Genomic DNA, 17,814 nt, shown 5'->3' on the forward strand with positions numbered 1-17,814 from the left:
TTAAAACTCCCTAAAAATTCCTATTTAATTTCTTATAATGACATGCAATGCACTGAAATTGAAATGAGGAAAGTCACAAAATGGAAGAGATACTTACCAGTACATTCCATGAGCACCTAAAAATTAATTATGTGTAAAACCAAGCTTATTATTATATATTCCCTCAAAATTTGCTGTCCCTCCTGACTTTACTATTTCTATCTATGGTATCATGATTCAGATAATCTCCAATGTTTGAAAAACTGGTGCTATGCTCCTCTCATATCAAATTCATAACTAAATCTGCCAATACCACCTTGATAATTTTCTTATTCATCATGTTCTTTATTCCTAATGTCATCACCTTAAGAAAGGCTCTCAGTATTACCTTCCCCCTTTAAAGAAAGTAAATCCTAAAGCAACCAGTAAGTATATTTTGGTCTTAAATAGTTGGTTTAAAATGAGTTTGGGATAAAATTTACTATGCTTCAGAAAAAACATACTATTCTTTCCCATATACTCTAAATTTTAGCTATTATTCCCAGAATGTGCTTCTTCATCTTTCTACCTGTTTAATTCTTAACAATTTTTTAAAGCTTAATTCTCTTCAATAAAGCCTTCCTAAATATGAATACATAAAGACTGGAATAACAAAAATACTAAAACTAGTTTCCTATCAGTAATGACTTCTATCTTCTCACAGACCTCAAAGAACAGTTGGTTTACATTCTTTTAAAGCAATAATGATTTTTTTTAAACATCATAATGAGCCATATATCTCTACTGTGCCTTAAGCTCCATGAGGTCAAAGAATTTGTCTTATTTAGCTGAACTTTTCATCTTATATACATGCTTTACAAAATTCATTTTATTGAAGTGAGCTAAATTACACAAAAACTTTTACAATTCTTTCTTTAAAACATGTGTATATAGATAGATAGATAGATAGATAGATAGATAGATAGATAGATAGATAGATGCATGTGTTTGTGCATGTATTTATATCCAAATTATGCAAACTAGAGAAAAACAAAGAGATTCATTCCATTGGGCTAAGTCCTTAAAGCTTTCTAACTCAGATATGGAATCTACAAGCATAAACCTGATTTTCCAAGGGGAATGGAAAAGGTATTATACTGGCTAGAAACTGGAAACTGAGTGGATACCCATCAATTAGAGAATAGCTGAATAAATTATGGTATATGAATGTTATAGAATATTATTATTCTGTAAAGGGCTGAAACTCTGAGTTGATGCACTGGAATCAGACAACTGAGCACTTGAGGCTAATTACCTATTGGACAATACTCTATTGGAAAACGGCCCTTCTCACTATTCTGTGCTGGCTCCATCTTTTGGTGTATACAGATAACTGTAGGAGGGATTGGGGGTGGAGTAAAACAAGTCAGAGTCCTTTTGGAAGACGAGAAGAGAAGGGAGTTTGGTGGCAACCCTTGTGGAGGTTTGTCTGCTTCCTTTACTTCTCCACCTAAAGATCAAGAAATAAAGACCAAGGACTTTTGCTGATTCTGATTCTGGCTGATTCTAAGGTATCTAAGGTGCTAGCTCGATTTCACATTTGGTGCCCAGCATGTGAACCAAGGATCCTAATTTCACTGAAGAAGTCCCCTGGTGACCAGGAAATAGGGTGAGTATTTTAATAGACAAACAGGGAACTTACTTTGTTAAGGACTAAACTAGCAATCTTTTCTAGCTGAAATGGGGCAGATGTTAGGAAAAGATTCGCCCCTATCTCCAGCCCCATTCCCACCTCCAGGGGGTGCTATAGAAAGCATACTTAAGTTGATCAAGGGACAAGGCTTACTTGTAACTTGGGAGCGGATAGCTGGACTCTAGGGTACATTAGAACCCTTGTCCCCTTGGTTCTTAAAGGAAGAAGATATAGGGGCAGATAATTGGAAACTAGTAGGAGATTAACTATGGGAACACTATGATAAAGGCCCTCATTCAATTTCCATGGAAGCATTCTATATATACAACATAATACAATTGGCCTTAAGGAATCCTGAAAGTTATAGATAAAAGAAAAATTTTAAGAAGGGACAGATGAGGAAGTATGAGGAAAAAGAGGAAGACAAAGGACAGATTAACAGCAATATCACCAGAGGGTATGAGGAATTAAGTGATGTTGAAGGGCAGGGTGATTCTTGATGGGACCAGGCAGCTTCAACCCCGCCTATGGAGCAGGTCCTTGACACGCCCCCTATCAACTCCACCTAACGAGATGGAGGGAGGAGGAGTAGTGGGAGGGGCAGTGACACCACCAGCACCTTCCCCCCCCCCATCACCCCCTCCTGTGACTAGATTAAAAAAGACACTACTAAAAGCCACAGCAGGAGGGCAGGATTTAGCTGATTTGAGAATAGAAATGTATCCTGTGATTCAACAGTTTAACTCTTCAGGTCAAAAAAGTAGAAGATACACTCCTTTTGATAATGAAATCGTCAAAGACCAGAAAAAGGCTTGCACTCTTTATGGGGCTACATCAGCTTATGTTAAGATGTTACTACAGAATTTGGCTTATGAAGTCTTAACCCCTAGGGACTGGAAATCTATAGCAAGGACATGCTTAAAACCTGGACAAAACTTGTCACGGCTTTCTGAATATAGTGAGCTCTGTAGGATACAAGCCCAACTAAATGCTCAAAGTGGAGTTAATCCTCCAATCACCTGTGACCAACTAACAGGTGTAGGTTCTTATGCAGACATTTCAGCACAGATTAATTACCCCATAGCAGCATATGAGCAAATTACTGCTGCTGGTATCAAAGCATGGGCTTCTCTCCCCAATGAGAATGAGAAAACAGGGTGGGAGAACAAGATTCAATACCCCATGTCCAAAATGCAACAGAGGCTTCCATTGGGCATCAGAATGTAGACTGATTCAGGAAAATGGGATGAAGGGCCCAAAGCAAAAAATACTTGAGGCATGATGGCAGATGATTCTACACCCAGAGAGTGCTGTGTGGGAAAAGGGTGAAGAACTTACAGCACATATTGATTGGAGACTGTTTACTAAAGTAGACCAAGCCTATTAGCCTATTAGGCCTCAGTTTAGGCTTCTCCAGAATCACATGATTTTAGATAAGGCCTAAACAACATTCCATTGTCCAACATGGCCAAAGAAGCTGTTTATCACTTTGTCTGCTACATTCCATTGACCAACTAGGGGTACAGTAGACTTATGTGACCAATCACAACATATAGAGGGAGGGATTTTGGAGGTTCTTTGTTTGAAATGTATAAAAGCTGTAAGCATTTTCAAGGCTCTGGCCTTATCCTGCTGTGAATTTGGCTCACAGACCAGGATGGGGTCTGCTTCTCCAGATTCTAATAAATAATTCTGCTTTCTATGAGTGATCTCTGAGTAGTCAATTTGGGTAAGTCTTCTTGTCCCAACAGTGCCTAGAAGTTCAGTACCCAGACATGACCAATCAGCCAGGAAGCCATCTGATGGGAGAAAGGGATTATACAATCAATAAACCAGGAAGCAACCTGATGGGAGAAAGGGATTACATACAATTAGGGAGGATAGAGTTGTAAGCAGCTGGGACAACTGAGATACCCCTGGAGAGGTGAAATCTGTTCCTCTCCAGCCTTTGGATCCTTTGCCTCCAGGCACAGTAGACTTGACCATTTCACCTCCTCAGAGTACTTACAAAACTGTGCATCCATACACTGATGTGGGAAAACGGGGAATGTGTAATATCCCAGTCACTAATGCAGGTAAACAATGTGTGACTTATCAACCAGGAGAAGTAGTAGCATCAGGTTTACTGAAACAGACTCCTAATAAACAGCCTGGTGATAGTAGCCCAGATTCTGACTCCAAGCAGCAAAATCCAGGAATATACTGGACAGCAGCTGTGACAGCTGACCGACCTATGTTCACCATCTATATAAATGGCATATCATTAGAAGGATTGGTAGACATTGATGAAGATCGTACAGTCATTAGAGGTGCCAACTGGCCAAGTCACTGGCCAAAGATTAAGGCAGACACCTACATATCTGGTGTAGGAGGATCAATAGCAGCTGAAGTTAGTGTTACCCCTTTGAGATGGACTTTTGAAGGTGAAACAGGAGTTTTACTCTTTTGATAGTTGAAAAAATACCCATCAATCTGTGGGGAAGAGACATTTCACAATAGTTAGGATTACAAACTAATGGCCTCCTGACTTCAGGAGTAGCATTCAATCAGAAATACCTTAACAGCCAGAGATTATAATATTCGTTTCTATTATCTTGGGCAAGACAGCGCTACCTCTGCTATGTCAGACCATTACAAGTTCTAGTCTACTGTTGTCCTTTAACCCCTGCACAAAAACAGTAAGTAGTTTGTACCCCCTCTTTCCCAGGTTTTCTAAGAATACTTCCTATAATCCTCTGGTGGAACCTAATTCCAGCGAAGATGTGGAACAACAATAGATGGATCTAGAACTCAATAATGGACTAGAAAAATTGAGAAATATGGAGATTCATTCCCTCATGGTACCCTAAACAGTTTGGTCTTTTCATTGCTCAGCTATAGCTTATAATACCCAAGTGGCTCCTAAAATCCTGAAAGGTTTGGGTACCTTAAGAGGACAATGTGGCACCCTCTATAGCTGCCCTAGCCCTCTAAACTAAAATTTATAAAGGGAGGAATGGAGGAAAATAAATATTTATGGAGTGCCCTCAACCTTAAAAGATCCATATACAGGATTTTACACAGACTTACTGATTTACAGTTAGAAGAGACCTCATCTAATCCAATGTCTTCATTTTACAGATAGGGAAACTGAGGCCCCAAAATTGAGTACCTTTCCCATGGCAATACAGCCAGTACATGACATAAGGGATATGAATTCAGTTCCTAAAACAATTTTTTTTTTCATCTGTACAATACATTTTCCAGTTCTCTCATTTTTGTAAATATGAATGACTTTGGTACCCCTTTCAGCTCAATCAACTGACCCTGTACAATTTATCTCCTTGTCAACAACCACTTCTAAAACCTGTCAAGGATTAATCATTCATTTGCTGTGACAATTTAAAAATAAAATCCCGTTTGTAAAGCCTATTCTGTTTCAATGCCTTTTAATAAGAAAATTAATAAGGAAAATACCAAAGATAATAGAAAATAAGCTATAAGACAAAGAAGACAGGAGGACGTTAACAATCCCTTCTTCTCTATGAGGTATTCTGCCACTTCAAATTATATCCCATTATTTCTCCACCTAAGCTTTCCCCCTTGCTACTCCAGTCTAAGTGGAATGCAAATAAGCATTCCTAACTCCACTCTATAGACCAACTTCTTCCTCTCCCCTCAACTTATTTATCTAAATCCTACTTTGCCTTCAAGCTCCAATTCAAGTTCCATCTGCCCTAACCCCATTCCTTTCCAGGTTGGATCCAGGCCACCTTCAGTCAGATCTGCATTTGAATGTCTGCAGATCTTATCTTTTCCATACCACTTTTTTGCATGTGTTTCTTGATGTATGCAGCTTTATTCTTGTATGCAACTGTGTTTAGCTTGTCACTAATAAGCTGGAAAGGCTCTAGATATGTGACATGTCTATAGTATCTAGCACCTTCTCCCAACAATAGGTACTCAAAGTGCTCATTCTGTTCAAGATTCTTCAGACTCCCCCAGTATAGATCAATTAAACTAAAACTCCTTAACTTGGCTTTAAGACCCTGTATAATCTGATGAATTGCCCTATCTTCCCAACTTTATCCCTTAATTCTTCATTTGCCCTATGTTGCAGTTTAAAAATAAAATCCTGTTTGTTAGGCCTATTCTGCTTCAATGCCTAGGTTCATGCTACTTCCTGTATCTGGAATAAATTCCACCGCTTCTGTTTATTAAATGACTATCTTTTAAAGTTCAACTCAAATGTCCCTTTCTCCATAAAATCTTCTCCCAACCCCCTGCAGTTGGTAATGACCTTCACTTTCTTTCTCTTCCCCATCAGAATTCATTGTGTATGTATGTTTTACTTTTAGCAAAGTAATTTGAGTTTGTGTTTCTCTATCCAGACTATAAACTCAATGAGGTGTAAGACCACATCCCACCTTAACTGATTTTTAAAAGGATTCAATTTACACCTAGTTCAGTCCGGCAGACTTCTTCCTCAATTCCACCCTCTTTCATCTGTACAACTTTTTTCACACTTGTGAGAAATGAGATGGCAATTCAGTGGGGGAGAGGGGAAGAAGAGATGGGGAGAGAAAGTGAGAGAGAGAGAGAGAGAGAGAGAGAGAGAGAGAGAGAGAGAGAGAGAGAGAGCGAGCAAGAGAGAGCGAGAGCGAGAGCGAGAGAGAGAGAGAGAGAGCGAGAGAGAGAGAGAGAGCGAGAGCGAGAGCGAGAGCGAGAGCGAGAGAGAGAGAGAGAGAGAGAGAGAGAGAGAGAGAGAGAGCAAGCGCACAGTATTATCCCCATTTGATATATTTGGAAACTGAGGTCCTGAGACCTTAGCCTCTCCTAAGATCACACAAGTCTATGCAAGTCCTGAGCCTTTCTCTTCTGCACCTAAATAAATTGGGTGTCATAAGACAGGACACCCAAAGCAGATGATGTAACAACTTGAATTCTGCTTTTTGGTGCAGTTCCTGCTTAGCCACCCTCACCTAATAATAATGCCTCCCACACCGCTCACAGCACAGGTGGCACTTTGCTGTGAGCACCTCCCATCAAGAAGAAACTCTAAATGTGCTTCCAAACTAAAACCTGCTCCTGCCACCCCAGTTTCTAATTAATTCAGTACCACTAATCTCCCACTGGTACTTTCCATCTGACAGAGAAGCTCAGTGCCATCTGGGCTCTGGGGATGCCATTCCACCAATAACATAAAAATCACTAGGTCCTGGTGGCAAGTGAAATGAAAGGCATACTTTGTATAACTGCTGCCATGACAAAATTCTTTTTTATTTTAATTGAAGCTTTTTATTTTCAAAACATTTGCAAAGATAATTTTTCAACACTAACTCTTACAAAACACTGTGTTTCCATCCCCCCCTTTCCCTAGATGGCAAGTAATCCAATATATGTTAAACATGTTAAAAAATATATGTAAATCCAATATAGGCATACATATTTATACAATTACTTTGCTGCACAAAAAAAAAAAAAAAAAATCAGATCAAAAAGGAAAAAATGAGAAAGAAAACAAAATGCAAGCAAACAACAAAAAAACCAGTGAAAATACTATATTGTGATCCACACTCAATTCCCACAGTGCTTTGTCTGGATGCAGATGACTCTCTTCATCACAAGTTCATTGGAACTGGCCTGACTCGTTGAGAAGAGCCACATACAACAAAATTCTTAGTTTGATGATTTTCTCTTATGTATGAACTTTTCATAAGGAGAGAATTAAGTGGGACATGAGGAGCTGACTCCCCCCATTCCAAATTTCCCTTAGAAATAAAGAATTACTCTACACAGAAGGGCAGAGCACACATCTGGGCATCTGGGGGAAATGGTGCTAAGACGACCTACGTTCAAATCAGTGCAGACTTGCCAGCTAAGCAACCATAGGAAAGTCATATCACTTCTGTTGCCTCAGTTTTTTCATCTGTAAAATGGGGCTGATAGTCCTGTGCCAAGCTCCCCTGCTAGTTGTGAGGATGAAATGAGCTAAAAAAGGTAAAGCTAGAGCACAGTGGCTGGCACCCTGCAGGTGCTGTCTCCATGCTAACCATTATTACTGCCACTACCCCCCCAACTTCCCTACATCTTCTAAGCCAGAGGGTCTCCAAGGCACCCCAGACACCCAGAAAAAAAATCACACACTTTAGACCACCACCATTCCCTCTCCTCTTTTCCAGGTGAGGGGCACAGGATAGATCTCTGACAACATGGGGCAATTTTCCCAGCCAGATATAGATTTGCTATGATATAACAGAAGTAAGAAATTTTCCTTCTCAACCATGCTTCTAAAGAAGAGAAGTTTGTTTTACTCACCTAATTTAGAATTCCTTTTATCTCTCTAGGTGTGACTACTTGGCTTTCCCACATTACTAGCAAGGTTCCCACAAAAAAGTCTTTAAAAGCTTCAGGTTCCTCATCTATTAAATGTGCAATTTAAGAGGTAGGATAAGATCAAATGAAAGAGCATATGTGGAAAAGTTTGCATTTGCATGACCTCAATCAAGAAAACTTGGGACAGTGACATTCTAACAATTTTTAAAACTAAAACATTGGCCACATGGAAACAGCTTAGATTTGTTCTGACCCTTACTAAAAAGCAGAGAAAATTGTTGAAAGATCTCCTCCTAAACTGACATAAAGAAAAATATCCTAATATGTGATATAATAAAAATATCACTAAACTTGGAGATTTGGTTTGAATCCCAAATCTGACACTGTATGACCACCAGCAAATCATTTAATCTTCCCAAGCCTCAACTTTTAATCTGTAAAATGAAACCAATATTTACCCCAAGGGGGTTATTATTTTTAAAAATCATTTGTCATATAAAAGAAGGAAAAGGACCCACAATATGCAAAAATGTTTGCAGCAGCTCTTTTTATGGTAGCAAGGAGTTGGAAATCAAATGGATGCTCATCAATTGGGGAATGATTGAATAAGTTATGGCATATGAATATAATGGAATATTATTGTATAATATATTATTATACAATTAATAGTACATTAGTAGTAATGACAAACAGGCTAATTTCAGAAAAACCTGGAAATACTTACATGAATTAATGCTGAGTGAAATGCACAGAACACTGTAGACAACAAGATTATGTGATGATCAATTTGATAGACTTTAGCTGTTCTCAACAATATAGTGATCAAAGGCAATTCCAATAGACTTGGGATAGAAAATGCCAACCACATCCAGAAAGAGAACTGTGGAGACTAAATGTGGATAAAAGCATAGTATTTTCACCTTTCTTGTTGTTTGTTAGGTTGGATTTTTTTTTCTCTCATAATTTTTCCCTTTTGTTCTGATTTTTATTTTACAACACAAATAATATGAAAATATGTTTAAAATGATTATACATGTTTAACTTTGCTGTCTTGGGCAAGGGGAGAGGAAGGAGAGAAAAAAAATTGGAGACTCAAAAATCTTACAAAAATGAACGTTAAAATATCAGACTACCAACTTTCCCTGTCCCATAGACCAAATTGTTTGATGGAAGTAAGTCCATCTCTCTTTATAACCCTAAGAAATAGTACTAACAGCACTAAGGACTCATTTCTTTCAGTAGTTCCAGAATTGACCTTTGGCCTCTCTGGAACAGCCATAAAGAATATACACTTATCACTAACTTTTCACAGCTCACTATAGATGGGCCGGAGTTTCCCAACACACTCTAGGCATGACTCAAAAGACTTTTTGGCAGATAGTCACTAGCATTAATATCATCAATTTCTCTATATTCCTGGGCAATATAAAATGTATGATTTGGACTGAGTCTATTACACAAAATTTTTAAAGACATAAATAAAGTTTAGGGAAGAAAAAAAGTAGCTCTGTTCTTCCCCATTCTTATCTCCACAAACGGAAGAATTAGGAAAGAAAATGGGTTTAATTTGTGGCAAGGGAATTTAGAAGTAAGGAAGAACTGTCTAGCAGAGAGGAAGATTAAACAAGGAGAGGCTCTCTGACTCCTATTTTCACACTGACTAAAGTTTCCAAGAAACACCAGTTCATTCTTTTCTCCCTTCCTCAGCAACCACATTGAGCAATGTCTGCCCAGTACCAATACTTCATTCCATTTTAATCATTCAAAAAAGTTCCCAATATCTTAACCCTTATGTATAACATCCAGAGGAAACCAGAATCTGCAAAGCTGAAAGGTCAGCTCCTGTAGAAGCAGAAGTCTGTCCACTTTCTCCAGCCACCACCCAAGAGAGACACTCTTCTCTCAACACTTTCCACGGCTGGTCTGATGCCAAACAACTCATCAGCAGACATCTGTTCACTGACTCTTCTGGCCCCTGAAATTGCTCTTAGTAGACCCAAGAAGTCAGAGATGAGCACTGTGGGGCTGACTTCAGCCTTAAATGCCCCATTAACAATTTAGCTGGGCAGGGGGACCTCTCTCTGTAAATATTATTGCTGAGGTTAAGCAGCAGGGTGGAACTAAACCAACAGTTAGGAAGCCTGTTTCTCAGGCCCAGCTCTATGAAAAACTAGCTTTGTAATCCAGGCAATCACCTAACCTCTCTGCATCCAAGTCTCTTCACTGATAAGACAGGGACAAAGCATCCCTCAATCAAAGGGATATTACATGTGAAAGTGTTTGGGACAGTGTAAAATTATATATGAAAAGAATTATTATCATGTAACATATTCTTCCTCTACTTACTTTTCTCACTATCAGAAGCATAATTAAGAATGTAATGGTGGCAGGCATAGTAGAACATGATGCTGGACCTGGAGTCAGAAAAATCTGAATTTAAATCCAGTCTCAGTAGTTATTGGCTATGTGACCCTGTCTGCCTTAGTTTCCTTATGTGTAAAATGGAGATAGTAATAGTATCTACCTTCTAGATTTGTTAAAAGGATAAAATGAGGTAATAGTTGTAATGTACTTTGTAAACCTTAAAGTGTTACATAAAAGTCAGGTAGCTAAGACATACAAAATTAGAAAGAATAAAGTGATCAACAGGTACTTGGCTCACAACAAAAATGACAGACCTAGTTTCTAAGTGAGTTGGAAAACTGAATGATTAAATATAGCATTCCTACAACTGAAAGGGCAGCTAAGTGACATTATCACTTAGGAAGAATCATCTTCCTGAATTCAAAACCAGCCTTAAACACTTACTAGCGGTGTTATGCTGGGCAAGTCCCTTAACCCTGTTTGCTTCATTTTCCTCATCTGTAAAATGAGCTGGAGAAGGAAATGATGAACTACTCTAGTGCCTCTTCCAAGAAAACCCCAAATGAGATTATAGTGAGTGGAAGACATCAGAAACACACTGAAAAGCCTGGTATCAAATCAAAGAATGTGTTTAGATGCTTTTCAGTCTGAATACTTCCTTTTAGATCCTAAGTGACAAGCACATAGTTAACAATAGAATTACAGATTAATTCCAATTTGTTTTCTTTTTCTATGCTTCCTCAGACAGTCCTAAAAGATAAAGAAGGTTGGGGGATACAAGATGTGAAAAAGTAAGGGAGCACTGGACTGAGAACCAGAAAACCTAAATGGCTTCCTAGAACATCAGCAGTCTGCTATAAATATTGTGGTTAGGAACCTGAGGATAGAGAGGTTGGCAGGGTCCTTGGGTTTACTGTATAAAATAGAATCATGTAACAGAAGTTCATAATTTCATATACAAGCCTATTTTCAAAAGTTCTTATTTTATACTGAAATGCTTATGTTATAGATAACATGTTGTTCAGACTAGAAATAATTTTCTAGGTGATATGCAGCTCAAGCATGTATTTATTATCAAATGCTTCTGCAGCCTCTAGTTCTCTACTACCTTCTCACTTTTGTACTAGAACATTCTATGAAGAATAGGTGTTATAAAATACCCTACAACAAAAATGAAAAGTTCTTGAGAGACAAATGCTGGAGAAGCACTTGATAATATATGCTTGAACTGGCTAACACTAAGAAAGTTCTTTACCACCTCTTTTAAACATTTTTTTGGTTTCCTTGGGAAGGACTGTAATTGTGGTCAGAATGGTATGAAAGCAGCTAGCATAGCATTTTGCATGTGGGAAAAGGTTTTGTTTTGCTCTTTAGGAGTAAGCTTGCTTTTTTTTTTTTTTTTTAACAAAAATAATTTTGAGTTTTCAGAAATGCATCTTAGTAGCTCAGTTTGGGAATGACATAGCTAAACAATATGCACAATCAGTAAACCAGCCATAGCAATTTAAATAGCTAAACCTGAATCTGAAAGAAACCAATCATATTTGATCACAATTTCCTTGGGTTGGGGAAGAACATTTGTACAATCTTCCCTTTCTCTGAGCCTCAGTTTCCTAGGCTGAACTCAATGACAGCAAAGGTCCTTCTGGCTCTATATTTATGATTCTGTGACCCCAGACCTTGCCATCTATTTAAGCAATCTTCCTCCATGAATTATTTAACTGTTGCACCAAGAGTTAAGGTTTGGTAAAAGAAACTTAAGAGTATTGCATGAAAGCAAGTAACAAAAGTTTTAGGAAACAAATCTATGTCAGAGTTAACATGGCTGACCTAATTCAAGAATAATGATTATTAAGCCAGAGACATCTATTAGCCCATGAAATGTATCCCAGCCCCTTTCCATCTCTTTTGTTACAGTTATTAAGGATATAGGATGAGGCAGTTGGAAAATTGGAGAAACAGCAGTCAACACTTTTTTTCCCCTCTGATTCCACTGAACCACAGAAATTCTGAGCTGGAGTTTTTAAAGTCATCTAGGTACAATCTTTACCTAAACCAGGGATCTCATTTCCCACAAGTGGTCATTAGGCAGTCCCATAAAGCTCTCAAAGTAAAAAAAACTACTGTGTCCCGAGGCAGCTCATTCCAGTTCTGTTCAACTCCAATGGTCAGGCTTATATTAGGCTCCAATCTGCCTCACTAAGTTTCTATTCGCTTTTGGTTCTACCCCCCAGGACAAAATAAATCTAATTCCCTTTCCACATGAATATCCTTCAGTTACCCTGATGCTTCTCTCATATGCCACTGCAAAATTCTCTCTTCTACGTGTCAGATAACAAACAGTAAGTAGCTCCTTCAATCATTGCTCATGTGACATCTCTAAACTTGCCACCTATGACATCCTCCTCTAAGTCACTTAAGTCTCAATATCCTACATAAAATGAGGCATCCATATTGAGGACTTTTAATATAATCACATGTTCTTTTGGTCAGAGTACACGTCATATTTGGCAATCTAATTTCATGGACTGAACCTGGGAATTAAGTCCCTCCATTTGCTTATGATTATTTTTCTCCAGATTTGAAGTATGTGAAGGTTTGTTGTTATGCTCTTTGGTTTTACGCTGTAAAGCATGGTCTTCAAAGTTAGGGCCTCAACATGACACCAAAGAATTGAAAGAACAGTAATATCCCACAAGCCTGTAATAACCAATCATGCATGGACTTATACCATCTCCTTCAATATCCATTAGACTTTTATACTCATCTACTCTGTCCCCCTCCCACTACAAGCCTCTCTTATCTGTCTACTTCCAACGCTGGCCCTTCAGGAGGGTTATGAACGTAGGCCCAGATTAAAAAAGCTCAATTCCCTGTAGCCTACTTACGCCCGTATCCCCTCATGGCTGCTATAGGAGGCCTTTGTGCAGGCAGGCACTATGTCACTAGGCAGAAGATCTCATCCTTCCTTCCCTTTTATTCTTCAGTGGAGAGAAGTAACTGACCAGCACAGAATGAGCAGATATGGATGGATTGGGTCTACACTACAGATCTCATTAGATTAGCCCTCCCTCCAAATATCCAGTTTAATGGAAGATTCTACCACTCTCCCAAGGTTCCAGGCCCTTAATTTTCTCCTCATCTATGACTTCTCAACTGAAACTGTTCTATAAGGTATCTTTTTTATATGCCAGTCATTAAAATGAAGTATCAAAATATATTGAACTTAAAACTTAATGTCTGGGAGCAGCTAGGTGGTACAGTGGATAGAGCACCAGCCCTGAAGTCAGGAGGACCCGAGTTCAAATCTGCTCTCAGACACTTAACACTTCCTAGCTGTGTGACCCTGGGCAAGTCACTTAACCCCAATTGCCTACAAAAAACAAAACACAAAAAAACCAAAAATCCTTAACCTATGAATTGCTATATGCAAATATTAAACAAAGATTTTAAAAAATGAAGCATATTTTATCATACTATTCTCACTAAAATATGATAAATATTTTATTAAGAAAAAGGCTGCTGTACCATTAATACTATTTTCAAAATATTCTTTCATCTGTTAAATTTTCTATTTTGTTTGTGTAAGTTTCATGTATGTAATTATTAGTTAGTATTATATGTAAATAACTTATAAAATAAGTAAAACTAGCGGGATATCCATGCTAAAAATTGTTTGCTAATAAGGTATGCAATTTAAAAGCTATGGGAACTAGAGTTTGGATTCTAGAGGGTAGAACTAGGGCTAAAGGACCTACAAGGATAGAAGGGCAGACTTCAATTCAACCCGAGATCATTTTAATAATTGGAAACGTCTTCATCCTGGAAAATCATCATTTAGGCCTAGAATTCATACCTCTGAAGTCCCCACTCTGATCAGATACCTCCCCCCAGACCTCTATTTAAGGAGTGTGCCAAGGCCAGCTAGCTTCATTTCTTTCTGTGGCAAAAATTCCAACCACACTTCCCCAATTTTCTAGCTACCTTTAGAATGTAAGCTCCCTAAGGGCAGCCACTATCTTTTTTGTTGTTTGTATTTGTACTAGTACAGTCCCTGGCACACAGTTAACTATTTGTTGACTGACCAATAAAGGATTGCATGAATGAAAACATTAAGTATTTTCTATGCAAAGTGCTAAGTCTAGGATACAAAATAAAACTTAATACAGTCTTTGCTCTCAGAAAGCTTCACTATATCAGGGAAAGAATATATGTGGGAAGTATCAGGTGATTTAGTGAATCAGTTAAAGGTCCTATGGTCTTTATTTTATAGTACAATGGTTACATTAATATGGATAAATAAATAAAAACACAATCATTTTCAATGCTGAACCATTTGACAAAGCCAAGGACTTTGGAATAGATTATCTTACTACAATAGTTGAATTCTTTGCCTCAGTTTCTCCATCAAGAAGAAGCTAGATGGCCATTTGCCAAGGCAAGTATTACAGGATAGTCAGCTTTACAAAGGGTTTGGCATAAATGACTTCCCAGGTTTTCAACACTAAGATTCTATTTCCCTTTCTGGAAAAGTGATGCTATTACTTTAAACATATGAAATAGGATTTGAGGAGAAATGAAGTATAACCTAATCAGATACCAGTAATAGGGTAGGTATTAAGGCCCTCAAAAGAGAACTGGAATTCCACTGTACTTTGCTTTATCTCCAGCTTCCAAGTCAGTAAAATCTTTCTTTTTCTTTCAATAGGAAGTATCTACCTAGCCTAAGGCACACATGTTTTTTCTCCCTTGTCCCCATCATGACCAGTGACATATGCATTTGCAAGACAGCTGGCTAAAGGAGAGATACAATCTAGACCATGGAATAGAGAAAGCTAACTGGATGATACACAGATTGAACCTATAACTCTAGTCTACTTTATTAGCACAATACTGGAATATATTTCCCAAACAACATATTGTGACACTCACATGTGGTAATATCATGGGTTTCCTCACTGCCTTTTCATTAAAGAAAGGATAAGGGCAGTTTAAGTATTTATAAGTATGTAATATTGCTAGAGACAGAAATATGTAATATTGCTGGTTGAACACAGATAGTTCTCCCCTCTTCTCCTACTTCTCCTTCATGTACCATAAAATTCACAGGTATCAATATCTAAAAAAGATTACAATATATTCCTCTGATAAACTGTCTCAACCAGAAGGAAAAAAAATCAAACTAGAAATCAAAGCAATGTATTTTTCAAAAAATAAACCCTTACCTCTATGCATTATCTTATGCTTCTCCCTCAGATATGTAAGACCCTTTATTACCTAGTAGAGAAGAAATATGGATATTTATGTTGAAAGTCAAATAAGCACAAAAATCCACAAATATAAATTCAGTACCATTAAATTTAAATAAGAGATGTTATCTAGCAATACAATATTAAGCAAAGATGATAAACAATAGAAGGAAATAGGGAGAAAAGGACAAAGGTGTGATGGTTTGCCGGATGCAAGTCACATGTTGACATCCAAGTGGAGCTATCAAGGGGGCAGCTAGAAATATCAGATGAGGGGAAACTGAAGATAGAGTCAACTGAATTAAGATAACAACTAAGCCAAAGGAATAAATGAATACACCAAAAAAGAAAGCATACAGAAAATACATTCTCTCTTATCTTAAAAGTATGGTCAGACTAAAAAGCATTTCTGTAATTTATCTTTAGAAAGAGAATTCATTTTTATTTTCACCACACAAGTTTAAAAAAGGGAGAGACATAAGAAAAGAGAGAAAGAAATACACATACACACACGCACACACACACTTTTTAACTGAGAGCTCCTACATTCTTCCTTGTCTTTATTTACTACCTTAAGCAAAATTGCAGGGAAGACAAATACTTACAGCAATGCTAACTTTCCCTAAAATTTGCTCGGGAATTCTTCCAGCCTTCTTAAGGACCTGGTCCAAAGATCCTCCATCCTAAGAATAAAATGACAGTATTTAGTGATTTTTGTGTCCAACTATGTTTCAAAGATATTGAACTAAATGCAAAAGAAACATTCCTTTTAAATGAAAACCAATCTCCTGTCTGTTCACTTCAATTGATCAGACACCCAACAAAATGTACTAAATGGGTCAGTAACTCATAGACAGAGAAATATAAACAAGACTGTCTCTTTTGTCATGAACTTAACCATCTTATGAAGGCTATATGACATACATGAAACATTTAAACAATAATAAGACTTCATGAATCAGAAGCCACCAAATGATACATGCTTGAAGTATGCAAAAAAATGAAAAGATTGCTTTGAACTAGGGTGGTCAGAGAAAACCATATAGGAAAAGTGAGAGCTGATGATTTATCACAGAATAAATGATTCATCTTATAATGAGTTATCATAAAATAAGGATTAATTTAGACTCAAAGGAGCTGCATTGATTTGAAGTCTAAAATATTAACAGAAGATAACAATCTTCATTCTTTTATCATAATTAATGAGGTCCAGAGAAAAATTTCACAAAGAATAATGCCAAGTATCAAATTATCTTCTATCTTTTTAGCTTGAAATTTTAGTGGGTGCCAATTCATAAACATATTCAGACTCATTTGACTTTTGGTGTAACTAATTATTTATACAGTGACAATAAACCTATTTAATTCCAAACAACCACCATTTGCAAAATGATCCTAAGAAACAAACACAATTCTTAAAGATGACATTAATTTCTTGAAGCTTTAACATGATCAATGAGTCAGTTTTCATCATTAACAACTGAACCACACATATGGGGCATTATACTAAATATCAGGCTTACAATAATACATAAATCTCAATTCCATGCCTGCAGGAGCTTATAGTATTTCCTTGCAACAAAGAGATCTTGAAATTAGAGACTCCCTTCTCCCCACCCCCCCAAACAAGAACTCTTCAGATAACAAGAAACTCCAAGTTGCTGGTCCCTAGTCAAGGAGCCAGATCAAAAGACCCAGCATACACTGTCCTTACTCACACACCCAGTTATATAATCTCGGTTCTTCCCTATGGGAAGACCAGGCACCAACTATTTTTCAGGATTTTCACGCACACCCAGTGAGTAATGTTACAGAAAAAGCTGAAGAACTTCAAAAACTTAACCAAATTAAAAACAGGCAGTGTTTAATGAGACAAGAAAGAGAAGTGGAGCTTTAGGACCCAGGTCATATAAGTAGGAAAGACAGGTGAGAAGGGTTTGAGCCCCACCTCTGACACTGTGGGAGGAAAAAGGAGCAATAGCAGGAAATCCTCCAAGGGACAAACATGGAAAACAAGACTCAAAAAAGTCAGGCTACAAAAAAAGGGATAGGATATCTATTTACCTAGATCTATCTATCTCACATAAAGATAATGATTAATAACAAGATGACTACAGAGCCATACTATATACAGCCTCATTTGTGAATGGAGAAATTGTCAAGTAAATGTAAAAATCAACTATTTTTTGTTCATTCCGTTTAAGCACTCTTGGTAATCATAAAACCACAACAAAG

At 37.5% G+C, this 17,814-nt stretch overlaps 1 protein-coding gene across 2 annotated transcripts in view; it reads right to left on the bottom strand.

The window, feature by feature from the left end:
• Positions 1–17,814, bottom strand: part of MAP2K1 (mitogen-activated protein kinase kinase 1) — a 101,956-nt gene that overhangs the window by 32,594 nt on the left and 51,548 nt on the right. For both annotated transcript variants that reach the window (XR_012486955.1, XM_074294747.1), the window contains exons 4-5: positions 16,185–16,262; positions 15,556–15,607 (exon numbers count right to left, since the gene is read on the bottom strand). Coding sequence is in view for 1 of the 2 variants with exons in the window: in XM_074294747.1 (XP_074150848.1) it covers positions 15,556–15,607; positions 16,185–16,262 (130 nt within the window). In the remaining variant the exon portion in view is untranslated. The remainder of the gene's footprint in view (positions 1–15,555; positions 15,608–16,184; positions 16,263–17,814) is intronic.

The sequence above is a fragment of the Sminthopsis crassicaudata genome, chromosome 2 (assembly GCF_048593235.1).
Source record: "Sminthopsis crassicaudata isolate SCR6 chromosome 2, ASM4859323v1, whole genome shotgun sequence".
Lineage (NCBI taxonomy): Eukaryota > Metazoa > Chordata > Mammalia > Dasyuromorphia > Dasyuridae > Sminthopsis > Sminthopsis crassicaudata.